Below are 22426 nucleotides of genomic sequence, written 5' to 3' on the forward strand. Positions count from 1 at the left end.
CATAGAAAATTCTGGTTATAGTTTTGCGTCCAAGTACATACAGCTATTAGTAAAAGGCATATAGATTTGAAACTTATTTTTTCTTTTTCTAGATCAATTACCAACCTCACTAAGTCAAGTTCCATAACTCTGACATGTATTTTGGGCAAATTATGCCCCCTTTTGGACTTAGAAAATTCTGGTTAAAGTTTTGCGTGCAAGTACATACAGCTATTAGTAAAAGGCATATAGATTTGAAACTTATTTTTTCTTTTTCTAGATCAATTACCAACCTCACTGAGTCAAGTCCCATAACTCTGACATGTATTTTGGGCAAATTATGCCCCCTTTTGGACTTAGAAAATTCTGGTTAAAGTTTTACATGCAAGTTACTATCTCCAAAACTAATGCAGATATTGAATTGAAACTTCACATGTGCCTTCGGGGTTATAAAACTAGTTGATAGCAGATGCATTTTGGTCAAATTATATCCTCTTTTGAACTTAAAACTCGTTTGATATTTAACCTTTTTGGGTAATATTTTCCTGCTTCTGGGACAATATTTCGAATAGTCGAGCTTGGCTGTCTTACGGACAGCTCTTGTTTTATCCACACTCCTCTAGTTATCCATTATCGGCCTGTTGACACTTGACTCGAATACACAATGGCATAATTTAAGCTCCGCCTACTTCAGATACCGAGAAGTGCGAAGGTGATTATGGTCTTTGACACTTCTTTTGTAATCTGATTGTTGATAAACAAAGCAGTAGGGATTTATATTAAATTAGCTTATTCATTCTCTTTTGATCTTTAAAAAGTATCTTACCTTGAGTAACTTCCTTAAATCCACGTAATTTTAGTCGTATTTTTCAAAACCCAGACTTTAGAAACATTAATATTATTACTGACACTTTTTGTGACTAAAGTAACATAACTGAAATTCACACAAATATTTGATACCTGCCATCAGAAACTAATAAATCTGTTTTACAACTTTTTCTTTTAATGTGTGCCGACACCAGCAGATCAAAGGAAGACTTGTATTCTGTGTGATGTCATAGTAATGTCACTGCTGTTGACATGTATTTAATTCAGAGCCAGCGTAATACACACTTGTTATTTAAAAGGGACTGTGAAATGCTTTTATGGGTTTTTAGAGTGGACGCAGTGGTCCAGTGGTAACACTGTTTGACTATGAAACCAGGGGTCGTGAGTTCGAGACCCCGCTCCTCCAACTAAAAATTACTAACATTGGGATAAGAGTCCCATGTATAGGTGCTTTACACCTGGCATGTTAACGAACCAGGGAAGCCTCTGGAATTGTAGCGTCTTCTGTATCTTGCACTATCCTCCTACTAACATTACTAACAGTCTTCTGGAGGAGTCGCCCATATGGGTAACCGGTGGCGACTATAAATAAACTTACATACACACACACATTTATGGGTTTTCTTGTTTTGTCTTTGAGTGCATTAGCACTGGGAGCTTGATTTATTTTTTGCTGGTTTTGGTTTTCTTGGTTTGGGTAATCATTAGGCAAGAGTGAAAAAAACTTTAATTTGCATTTTAATCACAAGGATAAGAAATTAGATTTACAAGGGTAGGAAAACAGAATCACTGATATTTTCAGTGAATTTGTTATTTGAGCCGTGCCATGAGAAAACCAACATAGTGGCTTTGTGACCAGCATGGATCCAGACCAGCCTGCGCATCCGCGCAGTCTGGTCAGGATCCATGCTGTTCACTTTCATTGTCTATTGCAATTAGAGAAACCATTAGCGAACAGCATGGATCCTGACCAGACTGCGCTGATTGCAAAGCCACTATGTTGGTTTTCTCATGGCACGGCTCATTTATACTTTAAATTAATAGACTTAATTAAGCAAAGACAGGAAATAATAAAAATAGTTATAAGTATATTTAGTTCTTATTCAACTTGCATGTCATGGCGCTAAAATCTTTCCATGTTTCCTGAAAATCTCTCCACTTCTCCCTAGAATCTCTCCACTTCTCCCTAATCTTAGCTGAGAGAGAAGTGACTTCTCCTTAAAATCTTAGCCAAGCTTAAGCCCTGTGTATGAATTTAAACTGTTAATTGTAATTTAAATAACAGTGTCACAGTGCATGTATTCATTTCATCCCAATTTTTTTTCTCCACACTGCTTACAAGTTGTTATATGTATGACTACAAATCTGTCATAGTTTTTCTTTTACATCTTGATTATTAAACTTACGAAACTAAAATTGTCATTTTTAGCTCGGCTATACGAAGTATGTAGAGCTATCCTACTCGACCCGGCGTCGGCGTCCTTCCGCATCCGCACTTTGGTTAAAGTTTTGGTGCACTTTCTCTTTATCTTTGTTATTACTTGATGGATTTGCTTCAAACTTAAAATAGTTGTTCCACATCATCACCCACATCATATGACACAAGGTCCATAACTCTGGCACCAATATTTCATGAATTATGCCCCCTTTTTACTTAAAATTTTATGTTAATTTTGATGCATTTTCACTATATCTCTGTTATTTCACAAGGGATTTGATTCAAACTTAGAATAATTGTTCATCATCACCACCTACATCATTTGACACAAGGGCCATAACTGTGACACCTGTATTTTATGAGTTATCCCCCTTTTGTACTTAAAATTTCAGGTTAAAATTTTGATGCACTTTCAGTAGTTGCACTATGGGCCGTAACTCTTCCACCAATATTTTATGAATTATGCCCCCTTTTTACTTAGAATTTCAGGTTAATTGTGGTGCACTTTCACTATATCTTTGTCATTACTTACTGAATTTGATTAAAACTTAAATTAGTTTTTCCAGATCCTCATCCTCATCATATGGCACAAGGTCAGTCACTCTGGCACAAATTGTTTTATGAGTTATATCCCCTTTTTACTTAGAATTAGTTTAATTTTGATGCTTTTTATATCTGTGCTGTTACTAAATGGATTTAATCAAACTTAAAATGGTTGTTCCACGTCATCACTCACATCATACAATACAAGTTCGATATTGCCGGCACCAGTACGTTCCGAGTTACGCCCCTCTTTTTAGCTCACATGTCACAAAGTGACAAGGTGAGCTTTTGTGATCGCGCAGCTTCCGTCATCCGTCCGTGTGTCCGTAAACTTTTGCTTGTGACCACTCTAGAGGCCATATTTTTCGTGGGATCTGTATGAAAGTTGGTCTGAATGTTCATCTTGATGATGTCTAGGTCAAGTTCGAAACTTGGTCAACTGCGGTCAAAAACTAGATCAGTAGGTCTAAAAATAGAAAAACCTTGTGACCTCTCTAGAGGCCATACTATTGAATGGATCTTCATGAAAATTAATAAAAAAAAACCTTGTGACCTCTCTAGAGGCCATATTTTTCATGGGATCTGTATGACAGTTGCTCTGAATGTGCATCTTGATATCTAGGTCAAGTTCGAAACTGGGTCAGCTACGGTCAAAAACTAGGTCAGTAGGTCTAAAAATAGAAAAACCTTTTGACCTCTCTAGAGGCCATATTTTTCAATGGATGCTCATGAAAATTGGTCTGAATGTTCACCTTGATGATATCTAGGTAAAGTTCGAAACTGGCTCAGGTGCGGTCAAAAACTAGGTCAGTAGGTATAAAAATAGAAAAACCTTGTGACCTCTCTAGAGGCCATGTTTTTCATGATATCTTCATGGAAATTGGTGAGAATGTTCACCTTGATGATATCTAGGTCAAGTTCAAAACTGGGTCACGTGCCTTCAAAAACTATGTCATTAGGTCATATAATAGAAAAACCTTGTGACCTCTCTAGAGGCCATATTTTTCAATGGATCTTTATGAAAATAGGTCAGAATTTTTATCTTGATGATGTCTAGGTCAAAATAAAAACTGGGTCATATGAGCTCAAAAACTAGGTCACTATGTCAAATAATAGAAAAAACGACGTCATACTCAGTTCAAAACTGGGTCATGTGGGGACAGGTGAGTGATTCAGGACCATCATGGTCCTCTTGTTACAAATAGTTGTGATGCACTTTTGCTGTATCTCCAGTATTACTAAATAGATTTGATTAAAATTTAAAATAATTGTTCTGAATTATTAGCCACATGATATGACACATGGTGCATTACTTTTGCAGAAGTTTTCCATGAAATATGTTCCTTTTATACTGATTTAATTTTTTGAGACTTAAGCTACTGTCCAATATCTTCATCCACATTTGAGTCATTAAACATTCCAGTGACAGCTCCAGCTTCCTCAGATGTATCCAATTTCACTATCCAGCATCGAAATATTCGAGTGCGCTGTCTCATGTGACAGCTCTTGTTATATTTCCTTTTAGATAATCTGATTCAGCTCTGCAAAAGTTTAAGCATCTATTTCATTTTCAAAATTCCTCAAGTTTATTTAGACATATGAGTATAGATATTAAACATAAATTTTCTGACTTGCCACAAATAAGAATATATTCCTATCATCCTCTAAGAATCACCCTTCACATTTGAAAAACGTCTGTAATGCATACAGATTTCCCTTTAAACATGTCCAAAATATCTGGTTGTAATTAACTTATCAGACTCATACTGTGACCTTACAGATAATATTACAAATTAATTGATCTACAATTACCTGCTCCTATCAAGTTCTTCATGAACAGTTTACCAAAAGATTACAATCTTCTAAGTTCTTCTCGCGATCATCCCCCCGATCTTTGGTCTTCCTGCGAATATCCCACAAACAAGTATCAAATCAATCGTGGGTAGCAGCGAATATCCCGCAAATAATTCCTGCGAAAAGGTATGTTCGCGGCATGTTCGCATTTTTTTACCATTTCGTAAGGGTAATTATTTTATCAATTATTGTAATTTATTACAATTATTTTGGCAATTGCAATTAATTACTTGATTTTTTGGGACAAATATTAATTAATTACAATTATTCAGGACAAGTAGTTAATTATAATTGTGCGGCACTTGGAGTTGCCCTTGTCCGTCCGTCTGTCATAGCCCATATTTGCATACTTAGGTGGCTATAGGAACAATAGGTAACTGTTACTTTTTCTTTGATGCCATTCATTCTGTAAGGCTTTTATGTGGCTATTTTTCTTTTATGTTGCTAAAAGAACAATAGAGAGAACAAAAGAGTAACCACATAAATAACCATATGTAGGAACGTCTGTCCTCCCGTCTGTCTGTTCATCCATCCATCCGTACGTCCCAGTTTGTGTCGTTCATATTTCAAAAAGTATTTGACATAAAAAGGGACTAACCTGGAGTCATAAAACCATGTACAGTGACAGGAGTGAGGGGCACCTGTGTCCTATGGACACACATCTAGTTAATTAATGAGTATTGCTACTAGTTGCATTGATAAGCACATACACATTGAAAAAAGTCTGTAATGAATTACTATCAGGTACATTATTCTCTATATCAATACAGTATTCTCTAAAGAAAAATAATGCAAATGACAGATTTTGTGTGGCAACTACAATTAAAGCATTGATAAGCACATACACATTGAAAAAAGTCTGTAATGAATTACTATCAGGTCCATTATTCTCTATATCAATACAGTATTCTCTAAAGAAAAATAATGCAAATGACAGATTTTGTGTGGCAACTACAATTAAAGCATTGATAAGCACATACACATTGAAAAAAGTCTGTAATGAATTACTATCAGGTACATTATTCTCTATATCAATACAGTATTCTCTAAAGAAAAATAATGCAAATGACAGATTTTGTGTGGCAACTGCAATTAAAGCATTGATAAGCACATACACATTGAAAAAAGTCTGTAATGAATTACTATCAGGTACATTATTCTCTATATCAATACAGTATTCTCTAAAGAAAAATAATGCAAATGACAGATTTTGTGTGGCAACTACAATTAAAGCATTGATAAGCACATACACATTGAAAAAAGTCTGTAATGAATTACTATCAGGTCCATTATTCTCTATATCAATACAGTATTCTCTAAAGAAAAATAATGCAAATGACAGATTTTGTGTGGCAACTACAATTAAAGTTATTACAGACCAGAAATGCACCTTAAAGCTGACTCATAAAGCGATGAAAGAATACAAAAGGTGTTGACACCTTGTTATTTACAGCACTATAGGTGTAAACTGTGTGCACCTGAGCATTAATAGATGAGGCACAATAATTACGAATAATTAGATTTAATTGACAATAATTGCTTAAATCTGAGTCAGTAATTAATTAATTACAATTGCTGTAATTGACTTTAGTCTTATTTAATAATTACTTTCAATTATTTCAAATTTGTTAATTAATTATAATTAATTAAATTATAATTAGGCACAAAGCTGACTGCTATTGCTGTCAAATTTGATGCAGTCTTCATCATTTGTTCAATATGTTTCCTGCTAGTAAATAACTTATTACTTACTTCTTACATTTTTTAGCTCACCTGTCACTATGTGACAAGGTGAGCTTTTGTGATCGCCCATCGTCTGTCGTCTGTCATCTGTCCACAATTTCTTGTGAACACGATAGAAACCACATTTTGCAATCAGTTTTAATCAAACTTGCACACAACTTGTATTGGCATAATATTTCGGTTTCTTTTGAAAACTGGCTAGTTCCCTCATGGGTTTCAGAGTTATGACCCCTTAAAGGGCCAAAATTTGCTATTTTGGCCTTTGCAGCCATATAGAGACTTCATTTATGGTTTGATGTGATACAAACTTGCAAAATATCTTTAACAGCAATAGATCTTGGATTCTATAATGGGAAAGAACTGACTGGGGAAAAAACTGACCGTTACACCGGAGTTACAGCCCCTGATTGACCCCTGAAAGAGCCAAAATTTGTTAATTTTTACCTTGTGAAAACGATAGAAGTGACATTTTACATTCGATTTTAACCACACTTGCGCACAGCTTAAGTCACAATAAGATCTCAGTTCCTTTCAAAAACAGGCTAGATTCCGTCATGGGTTCTAGAGTTACTGCCCCAAAATTTTCTATTTTGGCTCTTTCAGCCTTAAAGAGGTTTCATTTATGCTTTGATTTGAAACAAACTTGCACAGAATGTTTATCTTGATGATCTCTAGGCCAAGTTCGAAACTGGGTCATGTGGGGTCAAAAATTAAGTCACCAGGTCAAATCAAAGGAAAAGCTTGTTAACGCCCTTGAGGCCTCATTTATGACGTATCTTCATGAAACTTGGTCAGGATGTTTATCTTGATGATTCCTATGCCTAATTCAAAACTGGGTCATATGGGGTCAAAAACTAGGACATCCGGTCAAATCAAAGGAAAAACTTTTTAATACTATTGAGGCCACATTTATGACCCTATCTTCATGAAACTTGGTCGGAATGTTTATCTTGATGATTCCTAGGCCAAGTTCGAAACTGGGTTATGTGGGTTCAAAAACTAGGTCACCCGCTCAAAATAAAGGAAAAGCTCGTAAACACTCGACAGGCAATATTTATGACCCTATCTTCATGAAACTTGGTAAGAATGTTTATCTTGATGATTACTAGGCCAAGTTTAAAACTGGGTCATGTGGGGTCAAAAACTAGGTCACCACTCAAATCAAAGGAAAAGCTTGTTAACACTGTAGAGGCCTTCAACTTTCAACTTTATTTACATAATGATTCAGGCCTCCGGCCCATAACATGTTAAATAGAAACAATTGAATTATAATGCACCGTTTTAGTTAACAACAAAATCTAGACGATTATAGACGACCACATTTATGACTCTATCATGAGCTCGCTATCACTTTTTTGACCAGTTTGTCTTTATTCTGAAACTTCTGAAAACCTGACTGAAACAAAGTTTTCAGCAGAGATAGACATATACACGTGCAAAGTTTTGTGTCATATTTGTTAATTCAGTGGCATTTAAAATAAAAAAAATTCATGCAAGGAAGGGGTCTTCATTATGAAATTTAGGAAAGTTCCCATTTTGACCTATAAATGTCTCAGTGCGACATTCAACCGAACAAAAACAAATATTTCACAAATTTAGAAATGAGCTAATTTTGGACTGGAAACCACTGTTAAAGGTGGAAAAAGGACCTACAGTCACTGTTTATAAAATATGAGAGAACTTATCACTACACCACCTATGGTATTTCATTTCTATTACAACATATCGGCAATCAGATTTAATTAAATATTTTTGACAGAATTGATAAGCTTTTGACACTCTAAGCTTGAATTCATACTTTCAGAACAAGAGGGGCAGCTTGTGGCATTGATACCTATGAAAGATAAAAGACTGCGACCAAGAAGAACGTAAGACTATTTTTAGCTCACCTGTCACATAGTGACAAGGTGAGCTTTTGTGATCACCCTTCGTCCGTCGTCCGTCCGTGCGTCCGTCCGTCAGTGCATCCGTCAACAATTTCTTGTCTGCACTATAGTGGTTTCATTTATGATTTTATTTTAACCAAACTTGCACACAACTTGTATCACCATAAGATCTCGGTTCCTTTCTTCAACTGGCCAGATCCCGTGATGGGTTCCAGAGTTATGGCCCCTGAAAGGGCCAAAATCAGCTATTTTGACCTTGTCTGCACAATAGCAGCTTTATTTATGATTTGATTTTTAGCTCACCTGTCACAAAGTGACAAGGTGAGCTTTTGTGATCGCGCGGTGTCCGTCGTCCGTCGTCCATCCGTGCGTCCGTAAACTTTTGCTTGTGACCACTCTAGAGGTCACATTTTTCATGGGATCTTTATGAAAGTTGGTCAGAATTTTCATCTTGATGATATCTAGGTCAAGTTCGAAACTGGGTCACGTGCCATCAAAAACTAGGCCAGTAGGTCTAAAAATAGAAAAACCTTGTGACCTCTCTAGAGGCCATATTTATCAATGCATCTTCATGAAAATTAGTCAGAATGTTCATCTTGATGATATCTAGGTCAAGTTCGAAACTGGGTCACATGGGGTTAAAAACTAGGTCAGTAGATCTAAAAATAGAAAAACCTTGTGACCTCTCTAGAGGCCATGTTTTTCATGAGATCTTCATGAATATTGGTCAGAATGTTCACCTTGATGATATCTAGGTCAAGTTCGAAACTGGGTCATGTGGGGTCAAAAACTAGGTCAGTAGATCTAAAAATAGAAAAACCTTGTGACCTCTCTAGTGGCCATATTTCTCAATGGATCTTCATGAAAATTGGTCAGGATGTTCACCTTGATGATATCTAGGTCGAGTTCGAAACTGGGTCATGTGCGGTCAAAAACTAGGTCAGTAGGTCTAAAAATAGGAAAACCTTGTGACCTCTCTAGAGGCGATATTTTTCAATGGATCTTCATGAAAATTGGTCAGAATGTTTACCTTGAAGATATCTAGGTCAAGTTCGAAACTGGGTCACGTGGGGTTAAAAACTAGGTCAGTAGATCTAAAAATAGAGAAACCTTGTGACCTCTGTAGAGGCCATATTTTTCATGAGATCTTCATGAATATTGGTCAGAATGTTCATCTTGATGATATCTAAGTCAGATTTAAAACTGGGTCACGTGGGGTCAAAAACTAGGTCAGTAGGTCTAAAAATAGAAAAAACCTTGTGACCTCTCTAGAGGCCATATTTCTCAATGGATCTTAATGAAAATTGGTGAGAATGTTCAGCTTGATGATATCTAGGTCAGGTTCGTAAACTGGGTCAGTGCGGTCAAAAACTAGGTCAGTAGGTTGAAAAATAGAAAACCTTGTGACCTCTTAGAGGCCATATTTTTCACGAGATCTTCATGAAAATTGGTGAGAATGTTCACCTTGATGATATCTAGGTCAATTTAAAAGTGGGTCACGTGCCTTCAAAAACTAGGTCATTAGGTCAAATAATAGAAAAACCTTGTGACCTCTCTAGAGGCCATGTTTTTCAATGGATCTTCATGAAAATTGGTCACACAACTTGTATCACCATAAGGTCTTGGTTCCTTTCTTGAATGCCAGATTCCAGTTATGGGTTCAGTTGGGCCCTGAAAGGGCCAGAATTAGCATTTGACCTTGTCTGACAATAGCAGCTTCATTTATGATTTTATTAACCAAACTTGCACACAACTTGTTCGCTATAAGATCTTGGTTTCTTTCTTGAACTGGCTAGTTTCCGTTATGGGTTCAGATTATGGCCTGAATGGCCCAGACATTAGATATTTTGATCTTTTTGCACAAATGCAGCTTCATTTATGATTTAGATTTAATCAAAATTGCACAAAACTTGTGTTGCCATAAGATCTCAGTTCCTTTTTTGAACCGGCCAGATGCCCTATTGGGTTTCAGAGTTATGGCCCCTGAAAGGACCAAAATTAGCTATTTTGACCTTGTCTGCACAATAGCAACTTCATTTACGATTTGATTTTAACCAAACTTGCACACAACTTGTATCACCACAAGATCTTGGTTCCTTTCTTGAACTGGCCAGATTCCATCATGGGTTCCAGAGTTATGGCCCCTTAAAGGTCCAAAATTGGCCATTTTGGCTTTTGCAGCCATATAGAGACTTCATTTATGGTTTTATTTGATACAGACTTCCAAAATATTTTCAGCAACAATAAATCCTGGATTCCATGACAAATCAGATCCAGTCATAGTTTCCAGAGTTATTTTATATCTGATTACCTCCCCTGATTGTAGTCAAAATGGATTTATATCAGTAAGTACTTATAGCACTTATTTGAAATTTCATTATTGTCATAAGTTGGACCGAGTCAATCAGGGTAGATAACTATGTACTGATTTTATGTCAAATTACCTCCCTTTATTTCAAATTAAAATGGGTTTATTTCCGTAACTAATGAAGATACTGATCTGAAATTTCATTTATGTCAACAGATTTATTTGGCAGATCCTTCTTTTGTTCACTTACAATAATTTTCTTTTTGATTACTTCCCTTTTACGTTACTATAAATAGCTTATTTTTAGTAACTTTTTTATTATTGGCCGTAGGGAAAACCCGAGACCACTTTTCGGTGGTACAACATGGATGGTACCTCCAATTTTTAGGTGTATTTTGACATATCTGTACCTTGTAAGAATTTTGTTTTTCTGTTTGGTTAAATTTCTTACTTTGTTGTTCCTGTCCTTTGGACTTAGATATTTTTTCTGAGGACCTTCTTGCCCTCAAGTGCAGTGATAACAGGTGAGCGATATAGGGCCATCATGGCCCTCTTGTTATAAATGTGAGCTCTTTAGAAGTGTCAGAATAGCCATATAGGGAAGTTTAGTCAATTTTATTTATATTATTGTAGCAGTAAGCAAAATCCTTAAAAAATACCATGTTTCAGTTTGATGAAATGAGTTTCCACAGTTTTATTATGCCCCCCTTTGAAAAAGGAGGGGTATATTGTTTTGCAGATGTCGGTCGGTAGGTCGGTCGGTCTGTCAGTCGGTCGGAATGTAGACTTATCTGTTTCCGGATGATAACTCAAGAACGCTTGGGCCTAGGATCATGAAAGTTAATAGGAAGGTTGATCATCACCAGTAGATGACCCCTATTGATTTTGAGATCTGTATGTCAAAGGTCAAGGTCACAGTGACCCTGAATAGTAAAACGGTTTCCGGATGATAACTCAAGAACACTTGGGCGATCATGAAAGTTGATAGGGAGGTTGATAATGACCAGCAGATGATCCCTATTGATTTTGAGGTCAGTATGTTAAAGGTCAAGGTCACAGTGACCCTGAACAGTAAAACGGTTTCCGGATGATAACTCAAGAACACTTGGGCCTAGGATCATGAAAATTTATAGGGAGGTTGATAATGACAAGCAGATGAACCCTATTGATTTTGAGGTCAGTATGTTAAAGGTCAAGGTCACAGTGACCCTGAACAGTAAAACAGTTTCCAGATGATAACTCAAGAACGCTTAGGCCTAGGGTCACGAAAGTTGATAGAGAGGTTGGTCATGACCAGCAGGTGACCCCTATTGATTTTGAGGTCAGTATGTCAAAAGTCAAGGTCACAGTGACCAGGAACAGTAAAATGGTTTCCTGGCAATAACTCAAAAACGCTTGGGCCTAGTGTCAGGAAAATTGATAGTTAGGTTGGCCATGACCAGCAGATGACCCCTATTGATTTTGAGGTCATTAGGTCAAAGGTCAAGGTCACATTGGCCAGGAACAATTAAATGGTTTCTGATCTTCTTGTCCAAAACCATAGGGCCTAGGGCTTTGATATTTGGTATGTAGCAAAATCTAGTGGTCCTCTACCAAGAGTGTTCAAATTATTTCCCTGGGGTCAAATATAGCCCCACCCCTAGGGTCACATGGTTTATATAGACTTATATAGAAAAAAAACTTTGAAAAACCTCTTGTCCAAAACCACAGGGTCTAGGGCTTTGATATTTTGTATATGACATCATCTAGTGATCCTCTACTAAGTTTATTCAAATTATTCCTCTAGGGTCAAATATGGCTCCGCCCTGGGGGTCACATGGTTTACATATACTTATATAGGGAAAAATTTTGAAAATTTTCTTGTCCAAACCGCAAAGTCTATGGCTTTGGTATTTTTAATGTAGCATTATTTAGTGGTTCTCTACCAAATTTGTTCAAGTTATCCCTCTCTGGTCAAATATGGCCCTGCCTCAGAGGTCAAATGGTTCATATAGACTTATATAGGGAAAAACTTAGAATCTTCATGTCCATAACTTACATCATTCAAATTTGGACCACATGAATAGTTTTGAGTGGCAAGATGAACCTTGACATGAGTTGACCTTGATCTTGACCTAGTGACCTACTTTCACATTTCTGTACCTACAGCCTTCAGATTTGGACCACATGCAAAGGTTTGTGTACTGAAAAAAACTTTGACCTTGTTATTGACCTAGTGACCTACTTTCACATTTTTGAAGGTACAGGTTTCAAATTTGGACCACATGCATAGTTTTTTGTTCCAAAATAAAATTTGACCTTGATTTTGACCTAGTGACCTAGTTTCACATTTCTCAAGCTACAGCATTCAAATTTGAACCACAAGCATACTTTTGTGTACTGAAATGAACTTTGATCTTGAGATTGAGCTAGTGACCTACTTTCACATTTCTGAAGGTACAGACTTCAAATTTGGACTGCATGCATATTTTTGTGTTCTGAATTGAAATTTTACATTGATTTTTATCTATTACTTGCTTTCACATTTCTCAAGCTACAGCCTCCAAGTTTGGAGCACATGCATAGTTCTGTTTACCGAAATGAACTTTACCTTGAAATTGATCTAGTGACCTGCTTTCACATTTCTCAAGCCACCGCTTTCAAATTTGGACCACATACACATTGTTTTGTACCTAAATGAAATTTGACCTTGAGCTAGTCTTGAAATTTGGAACATTAAAAATGGCTCAGTGGATGGCGCCAAAATCAATCTGTAATCTCTTGTTAGCTTAATAGGTTAAAGGTCAAGGTCAGATTAAACCAGAATGGTAGTACTTTTGTTTACAGTGAGCATATAATTTCTGTTCCTTGTGCAATTACTAAATGCATCAAGGGGAGCATTTCGTGTTCGACGAGCTCTTGTTGCATGATAATTCATTGCCTTGCCTGCTTTATATAAAGAATTTATATTCTATAACGTATCATTTTCAGTACTGTAGAAAGAATTAGCATTTTAAAGAGTCGCCTCTTTCAGATTCCTATTAGGGTCTGCTAGAACTAAAGATAGAAATACATTTAAACAACTTCTCATGAAGTGCTTGATAGATCTTCATTAAATTTAATCTGAAGCATCATTACAGTGTATAAGCGCCTCTCCTAAATTTGTCCAGATGGGGGCACTCAACCTCTTTTAGGCGCCGATAGTGAAAATGCCTTTAAATGACTTCTTGTCATGAACCACTTGACTGATCTTAGCAAACTTGGTCTGTAACATCAGTATAGTTGCCCCAAATTGGGAGATTCGTCGCCTTTGAAGGGCCGCTATAGCTAAAAATAGAAATACCTTTAAATTATTTTTTCTCATGAATAGCTGGATGGATCTCCATGAAATTTGGTTTGTAGCATCATTGTAAAGTCCTTCCCCAAATATGTTCAGCTCACTGGGCTCTTTTAGGGGCCTCTAGAACTGAAAACAGAAATATTTTGAAACAACTTCTTGTTGTGAACTGCTTTATGGGTCTTCATCAAAACTTGTCTGTAGCATTATTATAAGGTCTTCACCCATACTTTTTCAAGTGGGGAAATTTGGTCCCATTTAGGGGTTGCTGGAGATAAAAATAGAAAAACCTTTAAATGGCTTCTTCTCATGCATTGCCCCGTGGGATCATTGTAGTATCCTCTCCCAAATTTATCCAAATGGTGGCACTTGGCCCCGTTTAGGGGCCACTAGTTTATAATAATACAGTTGTTACCATTGATGATTCAATGTTTCATACCTATATTCAAGGTCAAACAGTCAGGGACATGTGAATGACTTAGGGCAACTGTAGTCATCTTGTTGTTTGTACTAATTTATTTTACCTTAATTGTAATAATTGCTTGAAGCTAATTTCAGTCACCCTGGAGTCTGCGTCTTGGATAAATCAGTACTGATGACATGGGTAATTACAGTCATTATTACCAGTGGGCTCAAACCAGTGACCTCCATGTTGATCATCCCACACCTTAACCATTAGACCACTGTTCCCCATATGTGGCCAGGTGGTTATGGTTGCTGACTGAGAATCTCTTGCCCGATTTGGGTTCGAAACCTCTCTTGGTGTTTAGAATTCTTCATGTAAGGAAACCATCCAGCTGGCTTACGGAAAGTTCCTGGTTCTACCCAGGTGCCTTCCCATGCCTGAAACAATGCCGGAAGGGGCACCATGGGTATTTTTCCTCCAACAAAAGCTGGAAAAGTCAACCATACAACTTAAGCTGTGTCAGGGTGACTCTAAACCCAACAAAAAAGCTGTTCCCCTTTGAGATATAATTTGAGAATTGAGCACATGTATAAATCATACACACAGTGGTTTAATATCATTGCTATGAATTGTGACGATTTAAAAATTAAGATTTCACTTTTATCTTTAATGTAGTTATTACCTACCTTGATAACACATTCGTATAATTATGTTATTTGATATTATTTCAGGTATATATGGGTGTGTTTAGCTGTGGTTGTGTGTTTAACAGCTGCTGGACTCCTGATGTTCTTTATGTTTCCGAGAGGGGTTGAAATGACAAGTACAAAGCCATACCTTAACCCTGTTGGTCCTGTTTATATAAATGTATCTGAACAGTATGTTTATTTTACTATACAGGTAAGTTGTGTCTTCCCTGTTTTTCTTGACACAGTTTTCTGTGCAGTAAGGACACAATTTGACCAAGATGGACAAAATCCTCTCTTCATTTTTTTAGGAAAATTTAACTTCGATTTTCAGGCAAATTTAAAAACTGATAACCTCAAATAATCCTTAATGTCTCACACCACACAGTGGTGTGGGAGACATATTGATTTACTCCTGTGTGTATGTCCGTCTGTGTGTGTGTCCGTCTGTGTGTGTCGTCAGAGGCACTTCAGAATTATGGCCCTTGAATTACCAAAAATCAGCCTTTTTAGCTCACCTGTCATGTAGTGACAGGGTGAGCTTTTGTGATCGCCCTTCGTCCGTCATCCAACGTCCGTCCACAATTTCCTGTCTGCATGATAGTGGTTTCATTTATGATTTTATTTTAACCAAACTTGCACACAACTTGTATCACCATAAGATCTTGGTTCCTTTCTTGAACTGGCCGGATCCCGTTATGGGTTCCAGAGTTATGGCCCCTGAAAGGGCCAAAATTAGCTATTTTGACCTTGTCTGCACAATAGCAGCTTTATTTATGATTTGATTTTTACCAAACTTGCACATAACTTGTATCACTATAAGATCTTGGTTCCTTTCTTGAACTAGCCAGATCCCATTATGGGTTCCAGAGTTATGGCTCCTGAAAGGGCCAAAATTAGCTATTTTGACCTTGTCTGCACAATAGCAGCTTAATTTATGATTTGAATTTAATCACACTTGCACAAAACTTGTGTCACCATAAAATCTTGGTTCCTTTTTTGAATCGGCCAGATCCCTTAATAGGTTTCAGAGTTATGGCCCCTGAAAGGGCCAAAATTAGCTATTTTGACCTTGTCTGCACAATAGCAGCTTTATTTTGATTTGATTTTAACCAGACTTGCACACAACGTGTATCACCATAAGATTTCGATTCCTTTTTATAAGGGACGTATTATGTTATCGCCTCAGTGTCCGTCTGTCTGTCTGTCTGTTGGTTAGCAATTTCCCTTCCGCTTTGTAACTCTTGAACCCCTTGAAGGATTTCAAAGAAACCTGACACAAATGTTCACCTCATCGAAGTGATGTGCAGAGCGCATGTTTCAGATGGCTCACTTCAAGGTCAAGGTCACACTTAGGGGTCAAAGGTCACATGACTTTGTTTTGTGTGTATATTGCTCTGTATTACCGTTGCATTGCAGTGCTCTTGTTTTTATTTGGCAGATCCTTCTTTTGTTCACTTACAATAATTTTTTTTAATTACTTCCCTTTTACGTTACTATAAATAGCTTATTTTTGGTAACTTTTTTATAATTGGCCGTAGGGAAAAACCGAGACCACTTTTCTATGGTACAACATGGATCGTACCTCCAATTTTTAGGTGTATTTTGACATATCTGTACCTTGTAAGAATTTTGTTTTTCTTTTTGGTTAAATTTCTTCCCTTTGTTGTTCCTGTCCTTTGGATTTAGATATTTTTTTTTTCTGAGAACCTTCTTGTCCTTCAGTGCAATGATAACAGGTGAGCGATATAGGGCCATTATGGCCCTCTTGTTTGTGATTAAGTTGCAGTACATAATTTAAATGGGTACCATTGCATTTTTAGCCCACCATCATCAGATGGTGGGCTATTAAAATCACTCTGCGTCCGTGGTCCGTCCGTCCGTCCGTTAACAATTTCTCGTTATCACATCTCCTCAGAAACTACTGGGGGGATTTTGACCAAACTTTGTCAGAATGATGTATTGGTACCCTAGTCAGACTGGTTCAACAATTTATGAGTGAGTTATGGCCCTTTGTTTATTTCTATAATTTATATAGATTTATATAGGGAAAAACTTTGAAAACCTTCTTGTCCAAAACCACAGAGCCTAGGGTTTGATATTTGGTATGAAGCATCATCTAGTGGTCCTCTACCAAGATGATTCAAATTATTTCTCTGGGGTCAAATATGGCCCCGCTCTAGGGGTCACATGGTTTATATAGACTTATATAGGGAAAAACTTTGAATAACCTCTTGTCCAAAACCACAGGGCCTAGGGCTTTGATGTTTTGTATGTGACATCATCTAGTGGTCTTCAACTAAGATTGTTCAAATTATACCCCTAGGGTCAAATATGTCTCCGCCCTGGGGATCATATGGTTTACATAGACTTATGTAGGGAAAAACTTTGAAAATCTTCTTGTCCAAACCACAAAGCCTAGCGCTTTGATACTTGTAATGTAGCATCATCTAGTGGTTCTCTACCAAGTTTGTTCAAATTATCCTCCTAGGGTTAAATATGGCCCCGCCCCGGGGGTCACATGGTTCATATAGACTTATATAGGGAAAAGCTTTTAAAATGTTCTTGTCAGTAACTACAACATTCAAACTTGGACCACATGTATATTTTTGAGTGGCAAGATGAACCTTGACACGAGTTGACCTTGATTTTGACCTAGTGACCTACTTTCACATTTCTGTAGCTACAGCCTTCAAATTTGGACCACATGCATAATTTTGTGCACTGGAAAAAACTTTGACCTTTATTTTGACCTAGTGACCTACTTTCACATTTTTGAAGGCACAGGCATCAAATTTGGACCATATGCATAGTTCCGTGTTTCAAAATGAAATTTGACATTGATTTTGACCTTGTGACCTACTTTCACATTTCTCAAGCTACAGCCTTCAAATTTGGACTACATGCATAGTTTTGTGTACCGAAAAAAACTTTGACCTTGACATTGACCTAGTGACCTACTTTCACATTTTTGAAGGTACGGGCTTCAAATTTGGACCACATGCATAGTTTTGTATTCTGAAATAAAATTTGACCTTGATTTTGATCTAGTGACCTACTTTTACATTTCTCAAGCTACAGCCTTCAAATTTGGACCACTTGCATAGTTATGTGTACTGAAATGACCTTTGACCTTTACATTGACCTAGTGACCTACTTTCACATTTTTAAGGTACAGGCTTCAAATTTGGACTACATGCATAGTTTTGTATTCCGAAATAAAATTTGACCTTGATTTTGACCTAGTGACCTACTTTTACATTTCTCAAGCTACAGCCTTCAAATTTGGACCACATGCGTAGTTTTGTGTACCAAAACAAACTTTGACCTTTACATTGTCCTAGTGACCTACTTTCACATTTTTTAAGGGACAGGCTTCAAATTTGGACCACATGCATAGTTTTGTATTCCGAAGTAAAATTTGACCTGGATTTTGACCTAGTGACCTACTTTTACATTTCTCAAGCTACAGCCTTCAAATTTGGACCACTTGCATAGTTTTGTGTACCGAAATGAACTTTGACCTTAAGATTGACCTAGTGACCTACTTTCACATTTCTGTAGCTACAGGCTTCAAATTTAGGACCACATGCATAGTTTTGTGTACCGAAACAAACTTTGACCTTGACATTGACCTAGTGACCTACTTTCACATTTTTGAAGGTACAGGCTTCAAATTTGGACCACATGCATAGATTTGTGTTGTGTACGGAAATGAAATTGACCTTGAGCTGGTCAATAAGTCTTGAAATTTGGAACACTCAAAAATGGCACATTTGTGGGCGCCAAGATCACTCTGTGATCTCTTGTTATTTCAATATGTTGTATTCTTCTACTCGTCTAATACTGGTTACCATGTCATTTCCTGTGGAAATCCTGCAAAAAAAAAAACAGCAACATCATCTAACAATAATGCAAAGTCCAGCTGTTTGAAAACGTGAATTAGTGTCAGTTGGTCTCACGGTTGTAGTGCCACCTGCTGCAAATGACAGAAGGAAATAGACTGATTATTGCATTGGTGCCCACTCTGACAAATTTAAGCTTTCTTTTTCTATTTTTGCAATTCAGCATTATATCAAATACTAGACCAACACCAGTTAATACTACATGGCAGTTTGTTTAAAAAAATACAGTGTATATCTGTGTTGACCAAGCGTAAATTATCAGTCACTTCCCAGGCTTTGAAATAATACATATCTGAGCCATTGTACTGAACATGTAGTCACTCAGAGGAGTAATTGTAAGCCATGTGTGCATGTAAAACATCAGGATACTTGATCTATGAAATGGAGGTAAGCCTCGTAGGGAAATGAATTAAAGAAGTATGTAAATTGGAAATGCATTCTTCAATAAATATATATCTGTTATGTATACCACATTTCACTTCTAACTTTTTATTTTATTTTTCAGAATCGTTTCAACATCACAAATCATAATTTCCTGTCAATAAAGATTACAAGTGTTTCAATGAATATCCTTTTTGATACACAAGTGCTCTCAGAAAGTAAGAACGTATCTAAACTGGAGGTTTCTATGAGATCTGACGGAGTGTACTATGTTGAAGCAAACGTAACTCTAGATAAAGACAATCAGATGGGATATAGGGCGTAAGTTTCTAGTCATAAAGTGTGTTTTAAGTACTGTTTTGTATCTGAAGAATTTATCTTTAAAATATGTAGCAGTGCTGTAAGTTTACATGTACTTTAAACTTCCTGTTTTTAGTTGACCTGAGCATGAATTGCTTGGGGTGCTATTGTGATCACTCACTGTGCATTGACGTCTGTCCTTGCATACTTCTTTGAACAACATCGCCTCTGAAACCATTTTGTTGATCTTCATGAAACTTTGATGGACCTCTACCAAAGTTCTTCAAAGAATTTTATTCCATGCAGGACTGTGGCTGCTATGGCAATGGAAAAGAAAAGCTTTAAAACTTTTCTCAGAAATCACATGCCAGATTTCCAAATAATTTGACAGAAATGTTCCTTGGGTGACCCACAACCAAGGTTATTCAGATTATTTAGATTTGTCAAAAAAATGACCCTTTGAGGAGGTGGTCATTTTTCCCTTTATGTATATAGTGGGAACTTTGAAAACCTTGTCAGAAACTGCTTGCCCAATTTCATAATTTCTCAGTGGCCCTTTATCAAGATTGTTCAGTGTATTTCCAATTCATCAAAAACATGGCAGCCAGGGGGTGTGGTCACTTTTTTAGCTCCACTATTCGGAGAATAGGGGTGCTATTCTACTTGCCCTGGTGTCGGCGTCGGCGTGAGCTTTCTTGGTTAAAGTTTTTCGGCAACCTTTGTTTTTCTTTGTTACTATTGCTTATATCTTACTGTAACTTCACATTAACATTGTTCAGCATGCAAACAAAGTATGTGCAGGGGCTGGGCCCATTATGCACAAGGTTAAGGTCACCAAGATGTTATACTTAGGTTATTTTTAAGGCTAAAGTTTTTCAGCAACCTTTTATTAGCCCACCATCATCAGATGGTGGGCTATTTAAATCACTCTGCATCCGTGGTCCGTCGTCCTTCCGTCCGTCCGTTAACAATTTCTCGTTATCGCATCTCCTCAGAAACTACTGGGGGGATTTTGACCAAACTTTGTCAGAATGATGAGTTGATACACTAGTTGTGTCCCCCTGAAAATCAGACTGGTTCAACAATTTTTGAATGAGTTATGGCCCTTTGTTTATTTTTATAATTTACATAGATTTATATAGGGAAAAACTTTAAAATCTTCTTGTCCAAAACCACAGAGCCTAGGGCTTTGATATTTGGTATGTAGCATCATCTAGTGGTCCTCTATCAAGAAGATTCAAATTATTCCCCTGGGGTCAAATATGGCCCCACCCCGGGGTCACATGGTTTATATGGACTTATATAGGGAAAATCTTTGAAAAACCTCTTGACCAAAACCACAGGGCCTAGGGCTTTGATATTTTGTATGTGACATGATCTAATGGTCTTCTGCTAAGATGGTTCAAATTATTCCCCTAGGGTCAAATATGGCCCCGCCCTGGGGGTCTCATGGTTTACATAGACTTATATAGGGAAAAACTTTGAAAATCTTCTTGTCAAAACCACAAAGCCTAGGGCTTTGATATTTGTAATGTAGCATCATCTTGTGGTTCTCTACCAAGTTTGTTCAAATTATCCCCCTAGGGCAGGGTTTCCTCTGGGTCAATTTCACTTTGCGCCAACAAATTGGCCAATTGGGAAAAGTTTGCGCCAGTGGCTCTCAAGTTGGAGCCAATAGTCTATGATGGGCGACATACCATTTTCTTTTTCAATCTCTTTTTCATTTGATTCTTTACAGTAACCATGCAATTTGCTCTTGAACCAGTCTATCCTAATACCGGTATCACATTGAATCAAAAATAAGTTTTAATCTTCTCAACCATTTTCAAGAACATTTTGTAAACGAAAGTAATTGCTCAGTCTATAAAATTATCCCTTTATATAGTTGGCCATTTTTAATTATCTCCCTTTAATGGTCATTTTCACTAAATAGATGTTTTTAAAACATGAATTATCTTTTTATTCTTTTAACTTTTTATTAGCTCACCTGTCACAAAGTGACAAGGTGAGCTTTTGTGATCGCGCGGTGTCCGTCGTCCGTCCGTCTGTCAGTCCGTGCGTCCGTGCGTCCATAAACTTTTGCTTGTGACCACTCTAGAGGTCACATTTTTTGTGGGATCTTTATGAAAGTTGGTCAGAATGTTCACCTTGATGATATCTAGGTCAAGTTCGAAACTGGGTCACGTGCCTTCAAAAACTGGGTCAGTAGGTCTAAAAATAGAAAAACCTTGTGACCTCTCTAGAGGCCATATATTTCACAAGATCTTGATGAAAATTGGTCAGAATGTTCATCTTGATGATATCTAGGTCAAGTTCGAAACTGGGTCATGTGGGGTCAAAAACTAGGTCAGTAGGTCTAAAAATAGAAAAACCTTGTGACCCCTCTAGAGGCCATATATTTCATAAGATCTTCATGAAAATTGGTCAGAACGTTCACCTTGATGATATCTAGGTCAAGTTCGAAAGTGGGTCATGTGCCTTCAAAACTAGGTCAGTAGGTCAAATAATAGAAAAACCTTGTGACCTCTCTAAAGGCCATATTTTTCATGGGATCTATATGAAAGTTGGTCTGAACGTTCATCTTGATGATATCTAGGTCAAGTTCGAAACTGGGTCACGTTCGGTCAAAAACTAGGTCAGTAGATCTAAAAATAGAAAAACCTTGTGACCTCTCTAGAGGCCATATATTTCATGAGATCTTCATGAAAATTGGTCAGAATGTTCACCTTGATGATATCTAGGTCAGGTTCGAAAGTGGGTCACGTGCCTTCAAAAACTAGGTCAGTAGGTCAAATAATAGAAAAACCTTGTGACCTCTGTGGAGGCCAATTTTTTCATGGGATCTGTATGAAA

General features: G+C 37.1%; 1 protein-coding gene across 1 annotated transcript in view; it reads left to right on the forward strand.

The window, feature by feature from the left end:
- The window catches only part of LOC123532584 (transmembrane protein 106B-like), a 55183-nt gene that overhangs the window by 9721 nt on the left and 23036 nt on the right, over positions 1–22426 (forward strand). The window contains exons 2-4 of the mRNA XM_045314045.2: positions 8190–8253; positions 15033–15201; positions 19398–19594. Of these exons, the coding sequence (XP_045169980.2) occupies positions 8190–8253; positions 15033–15201; positions 19398–19594 (430 nt within the window). The remainder of the gene's footprint in view (positions 1–8189; positions 8254–15032; positions 15202–19397; positions 19595–22426) is intronic.

The sequence above is a fragment of the Mercenaria mercenaria genome, chromosome 11, assembly GCF_021730395.1.
Source record: "Mercenaria mercenaria strain notata chromosome 11, MADL_Memer_1, whole genome shotgun sequence".
In the NCBI taxonomy this organism is placed as follows: Eukaryota; Metazoa; Mollusca; class Bivalvia; order Venerida; family Veneridae; genus Mercenaria; species Mercenaria mercenaria.